At 43.0% G+C, this 23,249-nt stretch overlaps 1 protein-coding gene and 1 long non-coding RNA gene across 3 annotated transcripts; both read left to right on the top strand.

The window, feature by feature from the left end:
* The first annotated feature begins 703 nt into the window (after positions 1-703).
* Positions 704-14,469, top strand: LOC147030238 (uncharacterized). The gene is made up of 3 exons (XR_015056271.1): positions 704-917; positions 10,143-10,229; positions 14,116-14,469. It is a non-coding gene; the product is annotated as an uncharacterized LOC147030238 (long non-coding RNA).
* Positions 14,470-18,791: 4,322 nt separating this feature from the next.
* RPL15 (ribosomal protein L15) lies at positions 18,792-21,442 on the top strand. Of its 2 annotated transcripts, none has more exons than XM_085874093.1 (4): positions 18,792-18,862; positions 20,053-20,234; positions 20,801-20,937; positions 21,050-21,442. In XM_085874093.1, the coding sequence occupies exons 2-4, from the start codon at positions 20,063-20,065 to the stop codon at positions 21,353-21,355; spliced, it is 615 nt and encodes a 204-aa protein (XP_085730219.1). In that variant the 5' UTR covers positions 18,792-18,862; positions 20,053-20,062; the 3' UTR covers positions 21,356-21,442. The 2 variants fall into 2 exon arrangements, with proteins under 2 accessions (XP_085730219.1, XP_085730218.1); XM_085874092.1 differs by having other exon boundaries at positions 18,822-18,952.
* Positions 21,443-23,249: the final 1,807 nt, after the last annotated feature.

Genomic DNA, 23,249 nt, shown 5'->3' with positions numbered 1-23,249 from the left:
TTTAATCCAATTCTCTTGAAATTTGAGGACGATTTGCATATCAGGTAACCAAATTCAACCGCCTACTAATTTTGAGGTCAACATAGGCCAAAAGGTTGACACAGGCCAATTTCGGCCAAATTTTCTAAAAATCCTTAATTTTCATCAGATTGATTTGAAATTTGAAGAGCATTTTCATGTCAGGTCGCTGAATTCAAACACGTATTATTGTTGTGGTTACCAGTGGCGAAAAGGTCAACATAGACCAAATTCATAAAATCTTCAATTCTAATCCAATTAACTTGAAATTTGAAGAACATTTGCATGTCAGGTCAATTAATTCAATCACCTATTAATATTGAGGTAAACATAGGCCAAAAGGTCAAAATAGGCTAACAGGCCAATTTGGGCCAAAATTTCTAAAATCCTCAATTGTCATCAGATTGACTTGAAATTTGAAGAGCATTTTCATGTGAGGTTGCTGAATTCAACAACCAATAAATTATAATGTCAAAAGGTCAACACAGGCTTAATTTCTAAAAATTGATAGATAGGGCCAAAACCTAAATATATCACTCTATCTCAAAAAGTTGTGGACGAGTTATGACAAAAGAAGGTGGACGAGTTGAATTGGTGACAAGAACAAGCGGATTGGATTTTGGTTCTGATCCAGCCCATCAGTGGGATACAAAACATTAACTGTTCCACCTGGCAGAGGTATGTGCTGTACCGAATTCCATTCTACCTTGTGCCGTTTTGTCAAGTTATCACTCTATGAGTGATTTTTCATTATTCTGTCTGTTTGTCTGTCTGTCACCTGCAGGTTACAATTTTAAACTGATCTTCACGAAGCTTCACCACATGAAGTTTGTCATAAGGAAGAAGCCTATTGTTTTTGAGGTCAAATGGTCAACATAGGCCAAAGGTAAACAACTCAGGTGAGATTTCTAAAATCCTCAATTTTCATCCAATTGACTTGATGTTTGAAGAGGATTTGTATTTCAAGTCACTGTATTCAACTAGGCAATTATTTTTGAAGTCAACATCGACAAAAACGTCAACATAGGTCAAAGGTCAACAACTTGGGTGAGATTTCTAAAATGCTCAATTTTCATCCGATTGACTTGAAATTTGAAGAGGATTTGCATATCAGATCACTGAATTCAACCAGCCGATTATTTTTAAGGTCAAATTTGTTTTCTGGATTTTGCAAGTATCATGCTCTGCATGACGTCGTGTTCTTGTTTGTTTGTCTGTGTGCAGGATATCTCAAAAAGTTGTGGACGGATTCGGATGAAACATGGTGGACAGGTTTGGTGTGTGACCACGGCGAAATGATTCGATTTTGATGGAGATCCAAATCCGGATCCGACTCATAGAATTTTTTAAGTGATTCTTCACTATTGAGAGATTGGGCCAAAAACGATATATAGCATATTTCAACAATGTATTGGGCGAGATATGTTCTCGTGGATCAGGCATTACAGGGAAGAGGTATGCGCTCTGCCGAGCACCCTTCCCGTTGAAAAATGTTTTCATGTTGTTTTTAGCCCCATTTCTCAATGGTGAAAAATCACTTCAAACATAAAATAAATTCTCAAATCCGATCCACATCTTCACCAAAATCTAATCAATTTATCCACGTCACACACACAACCTCTCTACCAAATGTTGCCCGAATCCGTCCATATCTTTTTGAAATCTCCTGCTCACTCACAAATAGACAGGGGTGAAAACATAACCTCCGTCCACCTTCGGTGGCAGAAGTAGTGAAACTTACCTTTCCCATTAGGGCCTTGACCCGACCATCAAGGACTTGTGCAAATGAAAGTTCTGTGCTGTTCAATAATTATTGTCTCGAAAGTAATGGGGAAATTATGATTGTAATAAAAAACAAGTCTGAAGACGACAATGGTTCACGAGCGGTATTTGACGATGTCGATTGTTTCAGAAGTCAAGGATGAGATAATGTGATAATGTTTGACCAAGTTATCAAAATGATCAACATGATGTGGTATGGGTGACAGGTTATTAGCTGTGAAATTTCTAAAACCCGGTTTCGTTCAACAACTTTCAAAATTTGACCTTTGCATAACCTTTAAAGGTGATAAAACAATGTTGTGGACATTAAAATAAGGAAACAGGATACGTGCTATGGCTTATTGGAGTTAGTTCGTCGAAGGTCGAAAACTCGGTTCGATTCCCACAACTTAAAAAATTTGACCTTTGGGGCCTTTAAAGGTCAAAGGTTATGACCTTTGGTGCAAAACTTCCTCTGGAACATTCCAGGAACAATATAACATCATATAGGCTATATGGCATTTCCACTCCTCAGATTATCCATACTTTGATGAAATCGGCGTAAAAATAAACTTGAAGGGGGCACCACGGGCAAGGTGTTCGAGATAGAGCAAAATGGTTTCAAGATTTGAGGTGGGGAATGACCTCAAGATTATGCATAAAAAATATTGTCATCCGAGCTCTCAGTTTGGGTGGTTGTATGATTTTTTATGTCAAAATTCGCAATTTTCTAAGATTTTGACCTTGTGACCTTGACTGTGGGACAAAAATGAAAAATCGGACAATGACAAGTTTTAGATAATTCATTTTGCTATTCAAATACCGAAGAACCCATTCCATTCAGTCAATTCCCTCGGAGAAGATAGATTATTAATCCGATTACCCCCTAAAAATGGCTATTTTTTGGGGCGTGGCTCCACCCACAATGGGTGAAGCACGCTCTCATCCAGGAAAACACAACTCGACATTGATATCGAACACATAACCAAGTTTCATCAAGATCGGATCAAAGTCCACGGAGTTATGCTCTGGACAGACAGACACACAGAAAGCCGGTAGGCGGACATGGGTAGTCGACTACCCAATAGAACCTGATGCGATGGGCCTGTTCGATGGGGAATGACCTGAGGATTAAGCACAAGAAAATTCATGATTCTAGCTTCAAGGGTTAATGCTGCAGATTGTTTTTTTGTTAAAATACCCCCACATTGAGGTTTTTCGGCCGTTGCTAGGCAACGAAGGGGTCCATAGCAACGGTTCTTTTTCACACATAACTAGGACATACCATGAACCTACCATACCAGTTTCATGTATATCTGACTTATAGTCTCTGAGATATAACGAACTTCGTTTTTTTTATTGTTTTCGACCAGGGTTCATTCAAAGTCTATCTTTTCCGACAGTTTTCATAGGATCCGGCTGGAAATTTTTGACAATATGGCTGAATGTACTTCCCACAGTCGCTCGTGGCCTCATTTTTGAAATTTTTTTTTAATGATTTTTCAAAAATTTCAAAGTCCCTTTGCTCGGCAACGGTGGTGTCCAAGGCAACGGTTCTCATTTGCACACAACTAGGTCATGGTATGAACCCACCAACCAAGTTTCATCGAAATCGCCATTGTATTAACTGAAATCGCCATTTTAATACTGATAATAAGGGTAGAACAAATTTCAAATTTTTTTTTTTTTTTTCGACTGGATCGACTACCCAATATAGTGGTCACTCTGGCTGGCGCTCGTGAACCAAAAAACAATCGTCATGGACAGCGTGGTCTGATTGTAGCCAATACAAATAGTGGAGCGGAAGGACCAACGCGATGCACATGAAGATCTGAGTGAGGAGCGTTTCCCACAACACCAAAGCACCCCCACTCTGAAGAACAGCTCACTCAAGCAGCGGGAATTGGGAGGAAAAACAAAAACCCCATGCCAAAAACTCAACATATTTAATACGTTTCATCGCTGCGTGCTGGTGGTTACAACTTGTTTGTCAGATCAGTACCTCACGTGGGCTGCGAACTCCAGGAAATGGACAGTTTCTTTCAATACAACTTTAGAGGTTAGTCACACGTGCACCTGTAACCATCGTGGAGTCCAGTATGATACAGCAGCGCTGCCAGCAACGATGCAACCGGTAGTCACGGGCTGCACACGAAATAATAATAAAATAAATGGAAAAATCTTTCCTTTTGGAGTTCAATTGGAATACAGAAAAAAATTCCCTTCACGCATTTCCTGCAAAGACGAAGAATCATGAATTTGCAATTTACATTCAATTTGTCTCGGAAGAAAGATTCGGCACAGGTACACAGTCATTTCCACACTGTATGTGACGTAATGAAGAAGATTCGGCACAGGTACACAGTCATTTCCACACTGCATGTGACGTCATGAAGAAGATTCGGCACAGGCACATAGTCATTTCCACACTGTATGTGACGTAATGAAGAAGATTCGGCACAGGTGCACAGTCATTTCCACACTGTATGTGACGTAATGAAGAAGATTCTCTTTATACCTTTCTGTGATTGGTCGATGGGTTCAAAAGAACAATGTTCCCCAAGGCAGGCGTGTACAGGGTTGTTAAAGGAATAATTTGATAATTCACATGGCTTGGCAGCCATATTGGATTTAAGAAAATATTAAATAATGTTTTCTCTGGAACCGCTTAATTAATCGACGTGAAAGTTCACAATTGTGATCTCGTCATGATGGTGAATACATGGTTTAAACTTCGACTTGATTGGACGCATGGTCTGGCAGCCAGAATTATTTATTTTTTGATGTGGGTTATATATATATATATATATATATATATATATATATATATATATATATATATATATATATATATATATATATATATATATATATATATATACATATACATATATATATATATATATATACATATATACATATATATATACATATATACATATATATATATATATATATATATATATATATATATATATATATATATATATATATATATAACAAATTGAACTGAGAATTAAAAGGTCTTTTTCCCTCCGGGCAAGACGTGCTGCAGGTAACTTCATGACAGATTGCTTTACTTGATTCACAGAAGAAACCCCCCCCCCCCCCATAACTTCGGCTTTGTCTTTTTAAAACAAATTAATTAATTTCTCAATCATATTGCCGGATAACAAAAGGACAATGAAGGATTACAACACGACGGGTTACGTTGAAAACACCGTGCTCGGCTGTCCCCTTTGTTATACCTGGACGCGTGCACTCGCTGGGCGTACCTGAAGATAGAAATATCGATAAGGAGGTCATCAAGGTTCGAGTTTCATAATCAACACCGATCAGACACACACACGCCCACCCAAACCTTGTGCTCCGACGAAGGGTGAAACCCCGAAACGTGAGCCTCTTGCTTCCCACAGCGGTGGGCAAACCTCAACCCACAAACCTCGTGTTCATTTCATCCATCGTCCTCCACTCGGTACTTCACGACCTTTGCACAGAAACTGCTTTGGCAGCGCCTTCCCTGTCTCTGTGTGCAGTTTTGTTTCCGGCCGATGAGGATTCGATCTGGAAACCGAGAGGAAGAAGCAGATTCGGGAGAAGTAGAAATGGGAATTAATTTGTGATCCATCACGGGAGCAAACGGCTGGCAGGATGACCTATGACCTCGAGGTTTACACACTCGTCTCTAAGGGTTCGAATCCCGACCCCGCTATAAACGGTCATCCCGGTGTTTCGCAGGCAAGGTCATTCATCAATGTGTTAGCCGTGTCCCTCGTCCCTCGTCCCTCGTCCCTCGGGTCGACATTAAACGGGGATTTCCCGTATTCTAGGAATAGTTCGTGGACGTTAAAGATCCCACGGTGTCCTTTACGAAGAGTTGGCAAGCTATCGCTGGAACCCTGAACCAATTACAAATTCCTGCCCGACAAGACAAAGGGCACTGCATCAGCGGCACGGCTGCACACTCAGGCAATGCTGCTGCCATGCAGCCTTAATAAGGAATAACAAGGAAATCCAACACAAGTGGAAGCCATTCAGCCCATGATGCCTGGCAAGCCCCACACCAACAACCCATCTACACAAGATCCAAGGAAGAAATGCAAAAAATGCTTTTAATTAATGAAATTAAGTTTTTTTTCTTTTTTTCCTCTGCTTCCCTTCAGGGGAGGGGGCATGGACTTGGTTAAAAAAACACATCATCAACCTCACAACCCCCCTTGACAAGACCCCCACCAACAGCACTCCGGACACATATACACAATCACCCATCAATGCACAAACTACCTAAAAGTCTTATCAACATCTCCATACCCCTGTATCTCTAGAACTTCCAGGTACCTATCTAATTCTAATTTAAACTTGTCTACTTTTTCTGCTGCTACCACCTTTCCAGGGAGGCCATTCCATAAATGAACTGCTCTCTCAGTGAAAGCCCCTGCCTTACTCCCATCTTAACTCTTTTCTTTACTCTCAGGCTATGGCCCCTGGTCCTATCGTTATTGATTCTGCTAAATAATTACTCAACACCTAAAATGTCTTATTTTTAATTATTCTACACCTATACCTTTCATTATCTTAAACACCTCAATCATATCTCCCAGTAACCGCCTCCTTTCTTGTGTATAAAGCCCTGTCTCCTTTCGCTGCTCCTCATAGCTGAATCTAGCTTGGCCCGGAATCAATCTAGTAGCCCTGTGCTGAACCCTCTCTATGGCATCTATGTCCTTCCAGAACTGTGGTGACAAAAACTGCGCAAAATATTCTAGATGTGGCCCTCACTAAATTCCTGTACAATGTTAACACCACCTCTTTTGATTTATAAATGATCCCCCTTTGAATACAACTTAAAACCCTATTTACTTTACCTCCAGCTTCCTGGCACTGTGCTGCCTGCTTCCCTCCCGTATCTATTACCACCCCAGATCCTTCTCCTGTGTGATACGCTCCATAATTACCCCTTGCACCCTGTAATCTCTATTTTCATTGTTCTTTCCCAACCCCAACACCTTACACTTGCTCAGTTTAAATTCCATCTGCCAATCTTTAGCCAAATCTATGCAACTACCAATACTTTGCTGAATCTGATCACCACCCCCTCTGCTATCCACCTCACCTCCAAGCTTTGTGTCATCTGAAAATTTGGAAAGCCTTGTGCTGCATACAAACGAAGAATAATAATATGGGAGCAAAGGAATACACAATTGGCTCGTTTGTCCGACATGGAGAATGTGTTCCACCATGACACGTTAAGAACCAAACAAAAAAGGAGCAATCAGAGATTGTAAACCCTCGCCAGAGCTTGTTTTGTGTGGCATTTGTGCACGAGTGTGTTACGTATTTAAAAATACATAATTAGAACGACCACTTTATAAATGCTGACAATGATGACCGGGTACCAAGACGTCCTGCTTTGATGCAACCCAGCTTTGCTCGGACACCTGATCCTGACACATGATGTTTATCATTATTATTATTATTATTCAAGTAAATTAAGAATGGGATTAATATAAATTCAATTCAGATCAAATGGAAGTCCAAATTGGTACAGTCCGACATTGGAGTCATCAGAAGGAGCCCAAACAAGCAAAAAGCAAAGATGAAGTCATCAGGAGGAACCTGGATAGGATTCACGTTTCAGCTACTACTCCTCTCACCCCAAACCCATCCAGGCACAGCCAAGTGAGCCTTACATATATATATATATATATATATATATATATATATATATATATATATATATATATATATATATATATATATATATATATATATATATATATATATATATATATATATATATTTATATAGATATATAACCCACATCAAAAAATAAATAATTCTGGCTGCCAGACCATGCGTCCAATCAAGTCGAAGTTTAAACCATGTATTCACCATCATGACGAGATCACAATTGTGAACTTTCACGTCGATTAATTAAGCGGTTCCAGAGAAAACATTATTTAATACTTTCTTAAATCCAATATGGCTGCCAAGCCATGTGAATTATCAAATTATTCCTTTAACAACCCTGTACACGCCTGCCTTGGGGAACATTTATGTAAAGTTTCCTCTGGATCTGTCCAGCCATTCTGGAGAAAAATATTTTTTATATGTTTTACGATAAATCCAATATGGCTGCCAAACCATGTGACCTGTGACATCATATGTGTGAATCTTTCCTTCCACATGGATAGGCGGTCATACTTGTAAAGTTTTGCCTCGATCTGTTTCGCCATTTTAGAGAAGAAGATTTTTGAAGGGTTCTGTTTTTTAAAAACAATACGACTGCCAAATCACGTAACCGATGACATGATCAAAAAAATTTATGGACCATTTTTTCCCTTGATGACCCTCAAAATTTTTCATACTGATCAGATGTAGCGTTCTACATATGCAATTATGACGTCATAAAAAAATTACTTATTCCCCATGAGGAGTAATTGCAATGTGCTGAGTTTCAATTTTTTCCTTTGTGCGGTTTCAGCGAGACAGAGGTCCAAATTTTCCCCATTTTTCCAACATGGCTGCCACACCACGTGACCTCTGACGTCATAATTATCGTTGCAATATTCTACATGAGTCGTCGCACCAATGGTGAAAATTTTGTCTCAATCCGACAAGCGGTTGCAGAGAAAAACACGAAAGTTCTGTACGGACAAACAGGCAAACAAACAAACTAACTCAAATGCAATATCCTCTCCTTCGGCGAGGGTAATGAGACAAAGCAATATGTTCGTAGGTATTGAGGAGCCAGAGAAATACGCAGAGTGGACCGCCGATCCCCACACTGCCCACGGCGCACCCCTCAACACTTTTCGTCTAAACCCCAGGGAGGTTGGGGAAGCGATCCCAGCTTCGAGGAGGGTCAGTTTCGCATTCCAACAGGTCCGTGTGAAAACGAGTCACTCACTCGAGCACAGCACGTAGGACACACACCGCGCACACTCAATGCCAACCAGATGGGCGCCTGACCACCAGGCCTGCAGCTGCAAGCTCGTCATTAACTCAGACACAAGCCTGAAAAACATTCACTAATTACACCTTAGGCTTCTTGTCGAGTACGAACAAAAACAAACCTCGTTTAAACACACATGGATGGGTCGAAACTCGCGAGCAGCACAAATATTCATGTACGCATGTACGTTCGACACTCCGATGGGTTTATGATATACGAGTTCCCTTCAAAGACCTTTGACGCAGTAGGAGGCCGCTCGGCCCATCAAAGCCTGCTCTATTATTACCAACTTAAAGGTTGTTTGTCTGTGCTCTCTCCTTTTTAAATGCTGAACGTCAATCAAGGAATCTGGAGCTGACTTTTTAAAATATGACCCAAGGACAATCGTGGGAACCTCGAACATAGTGCTCAAGTACAACCTGCCCATCCCATCAGGTGTGAGCAATGAAAACAAGGCATTGAAACTGGACACGAGGTTCAGGTATAACAAGTAAAGGACAGCATTCCTCAAGGAGGTCTCATGAGTATCAGGACCTGGAAAAATGAAGTCAACAGAACCTGGAAGCTGAGAAATGCCAACGTTGTGCTGGAGATAATAGGACTAACTGGGGTGAAACAGCAGAACCTCATTGGGTTTCAAAAAAAAAAAAAACAATCGGGAAATATTCCAAGTGTACTACAACTGGACACTTTCTGGGGTTCATTCTTACGATGCTTAAAGACCCCTTCAAAGATTCATATATGAGAATTTGATCCTCGAAATGTGATTCTATAATAACTAAAAAGAAGGGGATACTTTGGCCCGATCCACCTTCTGGCACCTGCTCAACAAAATACAATCGTTCAACCAACGTGAGAAGGGGATTGAGAAACACCCTCCCTCTGGACTCACCTCTTTCAGACTTGAGTGTTTAAGGACCAATCTTCTCTCGCCCTCTGCTGTTCATGGCAGGGAGCAGCACATCATCTATCCGTGCCTTGGGTCACATTTTCACTGGTCAAGGTCCAAATCATCCACACAATTCCACGAAAGGCTCTTTCATGGTTTCACCATTTTAACCTCCATATTGCTGTCCTCATTGTGAAAACGATAAAATGCTCTATCTCCGTCCGAGGATGGTTCAAGGTTTATGTTCATATTTTATTGTAGAACAACTGAAAAAAATAGGGGCAATTCCCCTGGTTGCTCACCTGGTAGAATAATGATACTGAGAATGAAGTCAACGTGGAACGGAATCAGCAAAATACCAATGAACTAATGTTATAGCAAATACCTATTTTGGGGAGCAACAACCCCTCCCCCACCCGTAGACCCCGATTTATTTAATGTTGTCAACAAACTTTAGTACATCACGGATGATGAAGGTTGCGGTCAAGTTTCATCGGAATTGTGTGCGTGAATTCACAGAAAAAGTTACAAGTGTTTATGGATGGACGGATGGACGGACTGACGGACGACAGGCCATCCCATAAGCTCCCCGGAACTACGTTCAAGGTGAGCTAATGATAATGAACAATGTTTAAACTTCACATTATTATATTGTCTCCTCTGAGCAAATATATTGTTATGGCCATGGGTACAGAGTGTATTATGAGGGGATTAATCCTCGTTCCTCCTCAAAAAGAGCTGGACCTGGGGCCACCCACCGCTCACAATTAACTTTGTGGTATGGTGGGTTGCTTTACAACCACGAATGCCAATCAGTTAACCACGAGTTCCAGTGTCCACCGTCTAATTTGCCGTGTAACTAGAGGTCATTGGCTTCCTGAACGGGGGACGCGCCCTCGGCGATGCACCGATCTTATCTTGATTAGATCTTAAGTAGGGCAGCCGAGCGTTTACCGCTTGTGCATGCTGACTATGATAGGCTAATTAGTTTGGGAACGACCGCCCAGTCTATCTAGGTTTGGACAATGCTGGATCAATGGAAGGAAAGGACAAGCATGGACAGGTTGAAACGTCAACAAGGAATATATTATAAAGAAAAAAAATAAATCAACTGAAGAACTTTTTATTTCTTTGTGGTGAAAATAGGAAACTCAAATCAATCAAAATAATCTCAAGCAAATAAAGAATTAACCAGGCATTGATAGAAAAACAGACAAAGAGCAGATGCTTATCAGGATGCCTTACTTAACGATTAAACACGAGACAAGGGATCATTCAGGGGGGGAAGAAATCCGGTCTCGGCTTACCAAAGTAGAAGTCGTCGTGCATCAAATAAAATGTCCCAAAATGTGTGAGCATGCCTTGGTCCGCTGCCAGCGCCCTGCCTTGCACTCACTCGCAAACAGGCTCGAACACCAATCGACGTCACGTCGTCACCCCCAGCAACCAGGGACGCCAAGAATCAGGTACGCCAAGAGCAGGTACCGAGCAGAACCAGCAGGAACGGTCCAACCATCACCAACCGTCAGGAGATATCAGGAGCCATAACCAACAGATAGCTGTAAGTAGCTGTAAGGCACTGTAAGTAGCTGTAAGAAGCTGTAATGTGCTGTGAGGATCTGTAACCAGCTGTCACCAACTGTCACAAAAAGTGTCAGGAAGTCACCAACTCACTAACCGACTGGAGCTGAAAGGAACCGTCACCCAGCTGTCACAAAACTGTCAGGAAAGCGGTCCTTCTGTCATTTTTAGAGGCGACCAGTGTGGGTGGAGCCTCAAGCAGCCTTCAGCCAAATCCACCTTGCCTATTGGCGCATCGCTACACATGACCATCCGTCAACCTCACAACCATCCATTCCTTACCAGAGCGAGATGCAACGCGAAATCAACACAGGCCTGGCTTACGATGCCATGTTTGGGGTGCTGGACGAACGGCAGAAAGCAACCATTTTCCAGAATTACCGAGTGAGAAGGTGAAGCACTCATAAAACGTTAACAACAACCATCACCTCTCCGTTCAGCCCGTCACGAACAAGAGTCAGCCAGCGTCCAGATAGCGGCCGAACGGGGCGTCAAACGTCGATGGAAAAAGGTGGACGTCAAACGTCGATGAAAGAGAGGTGGGTGTCGAATGTCAAATAAAGAAAGGGAATCTGTTCTCTACCCTTTTCCAACGCATCAAAGTTAGAATCCCACCAGACAAGGGGATGGGTCTATCCTGGACAAGCATTTATGGAAATAACTGTCTGAGGCCCTGAATGTAGTATGCATCCGTCGGATCCGATTCTGAAATCCAAAACAATATATTTCTATACAAGTATATACACATACTTTGCATACAGTCCATACATAAATGCACAAGTTAGGTTACCCGATCAAGAAGATTGCTGTTCATTGCAGGAGCAAAACTTAGCTTGGGAGTGCAACACGACAATGATGGGCCAAATGGATGAAAAGTGTCAGTTTGTACCATTTCCTATTAAGAAAAGCTAGCAGAGACAGTGGATAATGCGCGCGCTCGCACACACACACACACACACACACACACACACACACACACACACACACACACACACACACACACACACACACACACACACACACACACACACACACACACAAACGTGCATGTACACACGGCAAAGTGTGTATCCTGCATCTAGTTTCTCTTGTTGCCCCAAAACAAAACAAAATATAATTGGGAAAATGCCAGGGGCATACAAAAGGCCCCTTTATATGGGATGTTCCATGTGGCAAATTATATAAAAGAAGGGACATTGCATATCTTGCAGAAAATGCCAAACAATAGAAAAGAAGGAACTGTCGCGGCTCTGGCAGCAAAGATTAATCCCCCGACCCAAAATGTGGTGATGAGCGGTCAACACAGCCAGCCCGGATGGTTGAGCAGTTTTTCCTTATTAGGAGGCGGACACGTTGATCCTCGGAGATGATCACGTTCACGGGAAGGGTGGGGCACAATGGCGGTACGACGGGGGCACGGAAATGGATGCACAATGGGGGTTTATACTCCAACCCCATGACAAATACACCGACACAGCCACTTAAAATGAACACATTTAATGAAAATAGACAAATATTTACAAAGGACAATAATCAGAATAAAATAATATGTGATGTAAACTAATCCTAAAATCTAAATTGAGGAGCCTCTACACACATTTAAATACAGACAAGGGAAAACAAAATAAAAGAAAATCCTTCCTTTATTGTGGTACTTAGCTTGGCCCAGACATGGTCTTTGTGGATCTTGGAATCGAGGCGCTTCTATTTGGACGTGTAGACGTGCCCAAAATTGCGTCAAGTCGCTCTCTCACAGCGGGACAAATGTGCGTCAGGCAATTCGTGAGCGGTATTCAACACCTCGGCTCAGAGACTCCGTGCAGCTGCTTCGTGCGTTGATCGCCCTCACCGACCCACGATTTGACAAACACGAGGCTCGGGGTCCGTTCTTTATGACACAACCAAGAGCCAAAGGCCAGCATCTTGCTTCAGCACGCGAGCCAAATCGCCTCAGTACGAATACAAGAATCGTGCCGCCTTCTCCATGCGCCAAAGGAAAGCCAGCTGTAAAGCCCTATTCTTACAGGCTATCTCCGAGCTACGTTCTCTCTCAACCACGTGCATCCTTTACTCCACACTCAACTGTTCCTGCTCACACTGACATCGTGCGTGCGCTCTCTCAACTCTGACTGACATCAGTTTTCTCTCAATTCTGACATCATCCCGAACCACCGTTTCCTCCTCCGGGGCGTGGCTTGCTCGCACAAAACGCAGGAAGGCGGGGCTTCCGCCCGCTCGGCTAGCTTCTGACATCACGCCCATCAATCATCAGCCTCGGGGGTGTGACTTCGTCCGCCGTCACCCTTGAAGGTGGGGTTTCTGCCTGCCCGGCACGTTATAAAAATGCAATTCTTCCATGGTTTGCAATACAATAACAACAGGAAAAGTCACAGGGGGGCAATCACATACTGGGGGAACTTATTTTTAATCCCTATCTAATTAATCTAAATCTAAACTATCTAAACCCTAACAGCGTGGTGACACATAATGTTAAGCTCCCAGTTTCCCTACTTAATTACATTGAGATGTCTCCTACACGTCCACAGACCAAGCAACTCTATTCATTCCTAACTTTCCTATTAAATTCCACCATCTACCCCCACAACCGTAACAGAACATTCAAAAAATCTTGTGTGCATGTTGTACTGCCCTTGTGTTCTGAGGAGGAACCAAGCAATGCTCCAGGAAAGTTCATATAAAGGGGCGCCCTACTTATATAGGTTCAAACCCGTCAGTATGTAAAGTTTTGTGGTGTACCTTGAAAACGAAAGCACATAAGATAATGTGCATGTGTGTGATTGGTTTATTTTAAAAATTGGTGACACTGTACTACAACCATTGAGATGTTCAAAGACATACTGCTGCTATCAGTAATATATGCTCATAATATTATTGAAATGTACATTTTCAGGCGAATCGCCTGAATATTATCACAAACGAACTGCAGATGGAAGCTGACCGGGTTTCAGCGACGATCGTGAAGAGAGCCCTAGGCACAAAACTTCACAGCTTGGTCCATGAATCGTGACCCCTTACTGAAATAAAGGTGGGCACTTTTAGCCCACCCTGGAAGGACTCCATTCCACATTCTGAAACCCGCATATGAGGATACCAATCAACAACAACAACAAACACAAACACACAAACACACACACGGAGGTGGATACTTTAAGATGTGGTACGTATATGCTTCACCACCGTGAACAAAGGCCAAGAGCAGGCCTGACCCTGCAACTCGTATCTGTTGTTTACTCATTGCAGTCACCGCCACACCAGGCTTCTTCCCACGTCCAACTGGCCCAGTCCTCCAAGGGTAACTCTCAGGAGTGGCTGCTTTATCACCAGTGCCATTCATGCACTCTCTACCAGACAGACCTTGTCCGGCTACTCACCAACTAACGCCCTCTTCTTCCCACTTCCAGATCCTCTTCTTCAATCTTCTATCCAGCAGTGACGTCACCTTCCCCCTCTTTCCACAAGTTAACAGCAAGATCTCTCGGCAAACGTTTCCTATTTTTGTCTTATCAAATCCAAAGCTATTACAAATAATTGGTTCGCGGGTGCCAGCAGTAACCACTATTTTCGCTATGCCTGTGTGTCTGTCTGTCTGTGACTCTCTCCAGAGCATAGCTCGGTGACGTTTAATGCGATCTTGATGAAACTTAGACACAAGCTAGATATCATGGTCTAGTTGTGTCTTTTTGTATGACGGGCGTTCCACGCCCCTTGTGGGCGGAGCCACGCCCACTTGAACTTTTTATTTATTTTTTTCTCGATTTTTTTCTAGCAATTTCATTTCCAAGAAGCTATGCATAATGTCCATAAGTACAACATTTAAAAAATCCGATTTGATTTGGTCAGTTTTGACGGAAGAGATAGGTTTTTACTGCAGGGCTTCCTCAAAAGCTTCCACTAACTCAATTGTACCTATCGTGGCATTGTTCAATAATGGCCGCGAACCATCGCCACCTCCCGACTTGCGTTTTATTTAATTTCACATCCCTTCAAAATATTGCTCTGTTAACATTTTAATACGAACGACTACACCCTATTGAGCTGAAAGGGTAAAAGGGAACATATATTAAATTTCACTTCCCAACATTGACAAGCCCCAGATACAACCTTCCCATCGGTGTAAAGAAGCAACTAAATCAGATATGGTGTCTCCCTGCAGGAGGTCTATCTGAATGTTAGTAATGACAGCATTGGCTTTCCGATTGCAGACTCCATTAAATAAATCACCAAACCTGCCATGTTCGCACGAGGTAATTCCGCAAGGTTCACAGTCCACTCACTGGCAGGAATGATTGGAGAGGTCAGGTAGAATGCACCTGTCCACAGGCCTTACACGGGCCCACATCGTTGGGAGTTTTTGCAGTACGGACTGCAAGATATCAACTTTTGGGCGAGTTCAGAAAGTTCTCTAAATATTTTGTTGTACAGAGGCATACCCCTTTATCTCAGGAACATTTCCAAGTATTTTCAGCTTCTTTCAGCGGCTTTGTGAGCCATTTAATGTTACAATCCTTATCTGGCACGCATGGTGTACGTTCAGCCACCCTGTTGGACTTCATTGCTCGGGATTTCTGCACATGCGCGCAGAGCATTCTGGGGAAGATTGTTTCAGTCCTGTATTCAGAAGCAAAAATGGAGTTGTTGTTGTTGAGAGTTGTTGTGCTAAGTGCCGTGAGAATAGATTTCCTGTGGTCCTGGCAGCCTAAATTGGAGTCCTGCTTATGATACAACATTTACCGAGATGTTTATTTACCTGGAAAGTGCATATGGTGAAGAGGAAGTTTGGAGTACCCTCACATTCACCTGATTGAACACGACCAGTGGTTTTGTGCCAAATTTTGAGGTACTGGAGCCCTGCAACAATGTCTGCCATGACATGATCACCAGATTTTTTTTTTTACATTTGCACATTTTTTAACACCCCATACATTTTTTAACACCCCATACATTTTTAAACATGACTCTAACCATTTGAGGCCAAAAAATGAGTGACAATTGAAATACATTTTATCATGATAAACAAAAGCTTAATACGCACACATGCACACCTTTGTCTTACAATTCAGAATCCCCATTTAAGAAAAAGTAAAATCAGTTAATCTCAAAGCACCGTTTTTTGACAAAACGTTGTATTTTAAGAAATAAAGAGAATTGAAAAAAAAATGTACCATTTTTATTATCAAGTAATTTTTCTATTTTCTTTTAGACCAGACTTGACTTCATGGCGTGAAGCACAGGACTGCAAATGTAGAATCAGGTCAGAAAAACCATGAATACGTGAAACACAGGACCGCAAATGTAGAAGCAGGTCAGAAAAACCATGAATACGTGAAACACAGGACCGCAAATGTAGAATCAGGTCAGAAAAACTGTGAATACTTGAAACACAGGGCTGCAAATGTAGAAGCAGGTCAGAAAAACCATGAATACGTGAAACACTGGGCCGCAAATGTAGAAGCAGGTCAGAAAAACCATGAATACATGAAACACAGGGCTGCAAATGTAGAAGCAGGTCAGAAAAACCATGAATACGTGAAACACAGGGCTGCAAATGTAGAAGCAGGTCAGAAAAACCATGAATACATGAAACACAGGGCTGCAAATGTAGAAGCAGGTCAGAAAAACCATGAATACGTGAAACACAGGACCGCAAATGTAGAAGCAGGTCAGAAAAACCATGAATACGTGAAACACAGGGCTGCAAATGTAGAAGCAGGTCAGAAAAACCGTGAATACGTGAAACACAGGACCGCAAATGTAGAAGCAGGTCAGAAAAACTGTGAATACTTGAAACACAGGGCTGCAAATGTAGAAGCAGGTCAGAAAAACCATGAATACGTGAAACACAGGACCGCAAATGTAGAAGCAGGTCAGAAAAACCGTGAATACGTGAAACACAGGGCTGCAAATGTAGAAGCAGGTCAGAAAAACCATGAATACGTGAAACACAGGGCCGCAAATGTAGAAGCAGGTCAGAAAAACCATGAATACGTGAAACACAGGGCCGCAAATGTAGAAGCAGGTCAGAAAAACCGTGAATACGTGAAACACAGGACCGCAAATGTAGAAGCAGGTCAGAAAAACTGTGAATACGTGAAACACAGGACCGCAAATGTAGAAGCAGGTCATAAAAACCGTGAATACGTGAAACAGAGGGCCGCAAATGTAGAAGCAGGTCAGAAAAACCATGAATACGTGAAACACAGGGCCGCAAATGTAAAATCAGATCAGAAAAACCGTGAATACGCAAAACAGAGGGCCGCAAATGTAAAATCAGATCAGAAAAACAGCGAAAAACTGTGTACTTGCAATCACCTCACCCACTGCGTGTCCTCACTGTCTCATCACCACTCCCTGCTTTGCTACCCCCTCACCACTGCTTCCACTCACTACCTCATTATGCACTGCGTGTCCTCACTACCTCCTCACCACTGCCTGCACTTGCAACCCCTCACCCACTGCATGCCCTTACTCTTCCCTCACCATTCTCTGCCTCACTACTGCTTCCCCTCACTCCCCCCTAATCAATGCCTGCCCTCACGTCCTCCTCACCACTGCCGACCCTCACTTCCCCTCACCACTGCCTACCCTCACTGCCCACTCACTACTGGCTGCACTTGCTACCCCCTCCCCCACTGTGTGCCCTCACTACCTCCTCACCACTGCCTACCCTCACTACCCCTCACCCACTGTCTGCCCTCACTACCCTCTCAACACTGCCTACACTTGCAACCCCTCACCCACTGCATGCCCTTACTACATCTCACCGCTCCCTTCCTCACCACTGCCTACCCTCTCTACCTCCTCACCACTGCCTACCCTCTCTACCTCCTCACCACTGCCTACCCTCTCTACCTCCTCACCACTGCCTACCCTCACTACCCCCTCACCACTGCCTTCCCACACCACCCCTCACCACCGCCTGCCATCACTATCTCCTCACCACTGCATACCCTTGCTACCCCCTCATCACTGCCTGCACTCGCTACACCATTACCACCATCTGCAGCACTCACTACATCCTCACCACGGCCTGTAGCATTACCTCTTCACTGTAATGTTGACCATAACAACATGTGCCACAGCAGCACATATCATACAAGGGTCCAAACCAACAGGGAGTGCAAGAAGCGCAACCACCCTTTTTAAGCATCCATTACACAGTAATATCGAGGTTTTGAATATTGTAGCCAGGAAATAAGATATCAACGTTAATGAAGGAAACTTCCAGTTTGGGTTCCAGTCAATGAAACACTGCAGCCCAAACTGGAACCCGAAGCACAGTTCAATTACCCATAGAGGGCGATGCAAAATAAAATAAAGGACATTACAGTGAATACAGACCTCAAACCAACATTCAAACACGCTCTGCATTTCCAAAATATTTACTGATTTTAACTTGAGATCATGGCGGTGTCTATGGCGATCATGGCGGTGTCATTAACGCGGTTTCAATGTCGGTGTATTCATTTTTTCGTGCGTTTTTTATTTTTCATGAAACCTCTTCCTCCCCCGAATGACGATGTAATGAAAATAATAAATTAAAATATTTTATGGTCATTTTCAGTGAAGCACCGATCATTTACACGAGTTCACCGGATGTGACGTCGTTATAAGTCTCTCCTTTTCCGGTTGCCTCCAAAGTGAGTGTTGTGGGTTCATTTTTAATTTGAACAATCCGCATCGAATCGGGGTAATCTCGCTCCACATAAAGTACCGGCTCGCCTTGTTCGGTTCGTGAGTATTTTCTGTGTTTGTGGGTTTCGTGTTGTTTGGGTTTTGGCGCGGAGCGTGTTTTGAAATCGGTTACGATCCCGGAGCCATTGACGCGTTTTTAACGGGCCCGAGCTCGGCCTGTTTGATCATGGCCACGATCCCAGAGCCATCAACACACGGCGATAGTTATCCATAACGTTTATGTTTGGTGCTCGTGGAATGAAGAGGTTCATGTAATAAGGAGGTTTATATAATTAACCATGACGTGCTCTCGTCGGTGGTTTACGCGGTTCCGCGACGCCTCGGCCTTGTTACGGTCGTTGTCACAATCGGATTTGACGACGACCAACAATTCCTTTGTGATGTCGCCTGGTGGTGCTGCATCGAGGAGTACGTTAAGCTGGCTGTCCATTTGCCATGATCTGATTCCTGCCAATAGCTTCGTTGGGTTGGAATGTTGAACGAAGAGAAAATTGTTTTTATTGTCGGAATGATGATACTGGTGGAGCTCCTACGCGAATCGCACGTAGAAGGACATCAGGAGACGTCAATGTACCTTTTTTAGGGAACCACAATGAGAACAAGCTCAAATGAGCTGAGATCCTCGTCCTCTTAACGATGACGTCATAAAAACGAATATGACGTCATTGTGATGTATCAGGTTTGCGATAAATTATCTGTGCTAATGCCCAGCTTGATTCCTGCAAACGAAATTCAAACAGCTTGCCTAGTTTCGGAGATAATGGTATAGGCGATTTCCATTAGCGGATCTATTTTGACGTCATAACTTTTTTTTCTAGGAGGAATTTTCAAAATCGGAGATGGTTACTGTCTGCGCAGGGTATTTTTACATATATATGCCAAGTTTCAGGAAGTTTCAATGAAAACTGTAGGCTGTGAAACAAAAAAGTCCACAAGAAGATGAAGAACAACGACGTGAGTAAGACAGATCCTCCACGAGGATCTAAAAATCAACAAGGTGGACGGGATTTGAACCTGCGATCTTCTCCGATTGGAGCCTCCCTTCCGGGCCAGCCTCGTGGAGATGTGCTTTGAAGGTGTACTCGAACCCTCCATTTTGTTCCGTGCCTCATCCCTGTGTTCTGTCTTGTTGCAGCCACGGCGCGATGGGCGCTTACAGATACATGCAAGAGCTATGGCGGAAGAAGCAGTCTGACATGATGCGGTTCCTTCTCAGAGTTCGTTGCTGGCAATTCAGGCAGCTCTCGGCCCTACATCGTGCCCCTCGGCCCTTGCGGCCCGACAAGGCCCGACGGCTCGGCTACAAAGCCAAGCAAGGTATGGCGGGATCTTGCCTCGTGACCCATCCGGGACGATTGGTTTCCGGGTGAGATATCTTCAAGGTTCGCGTTTTGATGACACTTAAAAATGTGATGTCATGCTGTGATGTGACATCATGGTGATGTACCTTGAGAATGGATGTTCACCAGTGTCGGATAAAAGGAACAGGATACAACATTGGCTGGTGCAAGGGATTGTCGTGGTGATTTAATGTTTATAGATTTGGGGGCATGCTTATTGATGACCAGAATTATTAATATAATGATTAATTGAATCCAAACTCGAATGAATATTGTTCACATGAACATATTTCAGGCTTTTTGTGTCTAAACCATCACTTTGTTTAACCCTCTAGAGCCCCAGGGGTCATCCGTGACCGCATGCAATTTTGTTTGATTTTTTTTTGTTCACCCAGAACATTTTGTGGGCTCCAGAGGGTTAATGAAGATCACCGCGGTGATTTGCTTAATATTGTCCTTTTCCGTCTATCGTACTATTGTTAAATTTGTGTATTTTTTGCCCTCAACCCCAACCCCTCAATTTGGTTTGTGTGTGCCCAATAGGCTATGTTATTTACCGGGTGCGTGTTCGCCGTGGAGGACGGAAGAAGCCTGTGCCCAAGGGTGCTACGTACGGAAAGCCAGTCCATCAAGGTGTGAACCAGATGAAGTTTGCACGAAACCTGCAGGCTGTAGCAGAGGTTTGTACATTTGTTCACGTACTTGCTTACGTCATTGAGGGAGTTGTGATGTCTTGACTGGTTGTGGTGCTTGTGGTTGTGATATTCCACTTCCCGTGTGCCGTGCTTGCAGGGACGTGCTGGTCGTCACCTGGGTGCTCTCCGTGTTCTTAATTCTTATTGGATTTGTGAAGACGCTACTTACAAGTATTTTGAAGTGATCCTCATCGACCCATTCCACAAGGCCATCCGTCGAAACCCTGATACCCAATGGATAACTAAACCGGTTCACAAGCACCGTGAGATGCGTGGCCTCACGTCCGCGGGACGCAAGAGTCGCGGCCTGGGGAAGGGTCACGGCTACCACCAGACCATCGGGGGCTCGCGGCATGCGGCCTGGCGTCGTCGCAACACGCTGCAGTTGCGTCGTTATCGTTAACCTTGCCGACTGTACTCTTCGAGCCGTGCTGGTTGGTTGTTCTGCCATGTTTTGGAAAGAAATAAAGTTCATTTTGTTCCTCCGTGATGCTGTTTGCTTGAGATGCTTCGTGTCCAAACTACTTGTTCTTGTCATTCAAAATCAAATTGGTAACGTTGGAATGGAGCTGTTTTCATGGATACCCTCGCATATCTTGGATCTCATTCATGAAGGCATATCCTCATGCGTTCTCCAAGGTTTAAACGAACAGTAAATGGAGTTGTGATTTATTAGTACTGTTGGGGATATTTACTCCATATTAACCCAATTATACCTCAAATACTCCCCCTTTTTCTTTCTCCCTCCTCACCTCTCGGTTGCTTTGTTCCTTTTTTGTTTCATCCCTGGTCCTTAACCTCCCCTTGATCTCACTCTCACTTCGACTTCCACCTTGCATTTTGGTCCCTTCCATCCTGCTCAACTTCTTGTACGTATGAGCTTCGATTATGTATTATTTATTTTTAAATTGTCCCACTTGGTGGAGTGGTTGAAGTTACTTGAATATTTTGTCAATATGATCAAAAGTAATTTTGCTTTTATTAAAACAAGATTCTTGGAGAAGAGTTGCATTTGAGACCGGACAGGTAAGGGGGGGCAAAGCTTTTGCTTTTAAATCCTCCCACGAGTTTAAAACTTGTATAATAGGTGCAAGTAATTATTTGTAAGTCAAACAAACGCTGGTAAGTTTATTTCTTCCAAACGTGAACTTATTATTTTGGTCTTCTTGTAAAGATGGACCTTTTTTTTTTAAACGAGTTTTTTTTGCAAATGGGTTGTTGGAGAACACTTGGGGATTGTTAACATTATTCCATGACATCTTAAAGACAACACCGTTGAGGGCCTTCCACAGGTGTTTTCGTCTGTCATGTGCAGTTTTGGTTTTTAGATTCCTCGTGGAGGATCTCTAAGTCTTATGCTGTTCTTCATCTTCTTCGTGTGGACTTTTGTTTCACAGCCTACAGTTTTCATCGAAACTTCCTGAAACTTGGCATATATATGTAAAAATACTCTGCACAGACAGTAACCATCTCCGATTTTGAAAATTCCTCCAAGAAAAGTTATGACGTCAAAATATCTCCGCTAATGGAAATCGCCTAAAAAATTACCTCAAACTAGACAAGCTTTTTGAATTCTGTTTGCGGGAATCGAACAGGGCATTAGCAGAGATGAATTACCGCACATGATACATCACTATGACGTCATATCAATTTTTATGATGTCATTCCTATTTTTTGACTTTTTGTTTCACAACCCAGAGTTTTCATCGGATCTTCGTGAAACTTGCCATGTATATGCAGAAAGCCCACGTGCAGGCAGTAACCATCTCCGATTTTGGAAATTCTTCCAAGAAAAAAAGTTGACGTCATAATATCGCACTAATGGAAATCGCCGATAACATTATCTCCGAAACTTGGCAAGCTGTTTGAATTTTGTTTTTGTAGGAATCAAGCCGGACAGTAGCACAGATAATTTATCGCAAACCTGATACATCACAATGACGTCATATTCGTTTTTATGATGTCATCATTAAGAGGACGAGGATCAGCTCATTCGAGCTTGTTGAGAATCACATTTATGGTTCATGGAGGGGTAAAGCGGCAGCACCTTGACTTCCTGACCATTTTAAGCATTTTCATTATTTGGCAATGTGAATTTACACGATCCTGTTACGTGTGAAGGGATTACCTGTACCTACCTATCTAATGGTTGACATTTTGAAAGGCGATAAAAATAACCGCGTCGGAACACAAACAATTGTTGGAATAAAACCCGGGATGTGTTCATGGGGCGTGGGGCAACAGAGAATGGGGGCGGGGGGGCAATAAAACCCGGGATGCACCTCAAGGAGCTTCAT

Source organism: Eptatretus burgeri, chromosome 3 (assembly GCF_056783735.1).
Source record: "Eptatretus burgeri isolate ZD-2024b chromosome 3, Ebu_testis_v1, whole genome shotgun sequence".
Lineage (NCBI taxonomy): Eukaryota > Metazoa > Chordata > Myxini > Myxiniformes > Myxinidae > Eptatretus > Eptatretus burgeri.
The sequence above is the reverse complement of the archived record's forward strand: the minus strand, read 5'-3'. Positions and strand labels throughout refer to the sequence as shown.

Coding starts and splice junctions, on each gene's coding strand:
- RPL15 (XM_085874093.1), top strand. CDS start 20,063: ATGGGCGCTTACAGATACATGCAAGAGCTATGGCGGAAGAAGCAGTCT. Junction 20,235..20,800: donor CGGCTACAAAGCCAAGCAAG/GTATGGCGGGAT, acceptor TGTGCCCAATAG/GCTATGTTATTTACCGGGTG. Junction 20,938..21,049: donor ACCTGCAGGCTGTAGCAGAG/GTTTGTACATTT, acceptor CCGTGCTTGCAG/GGACGTGCTGGTCGTCACCT.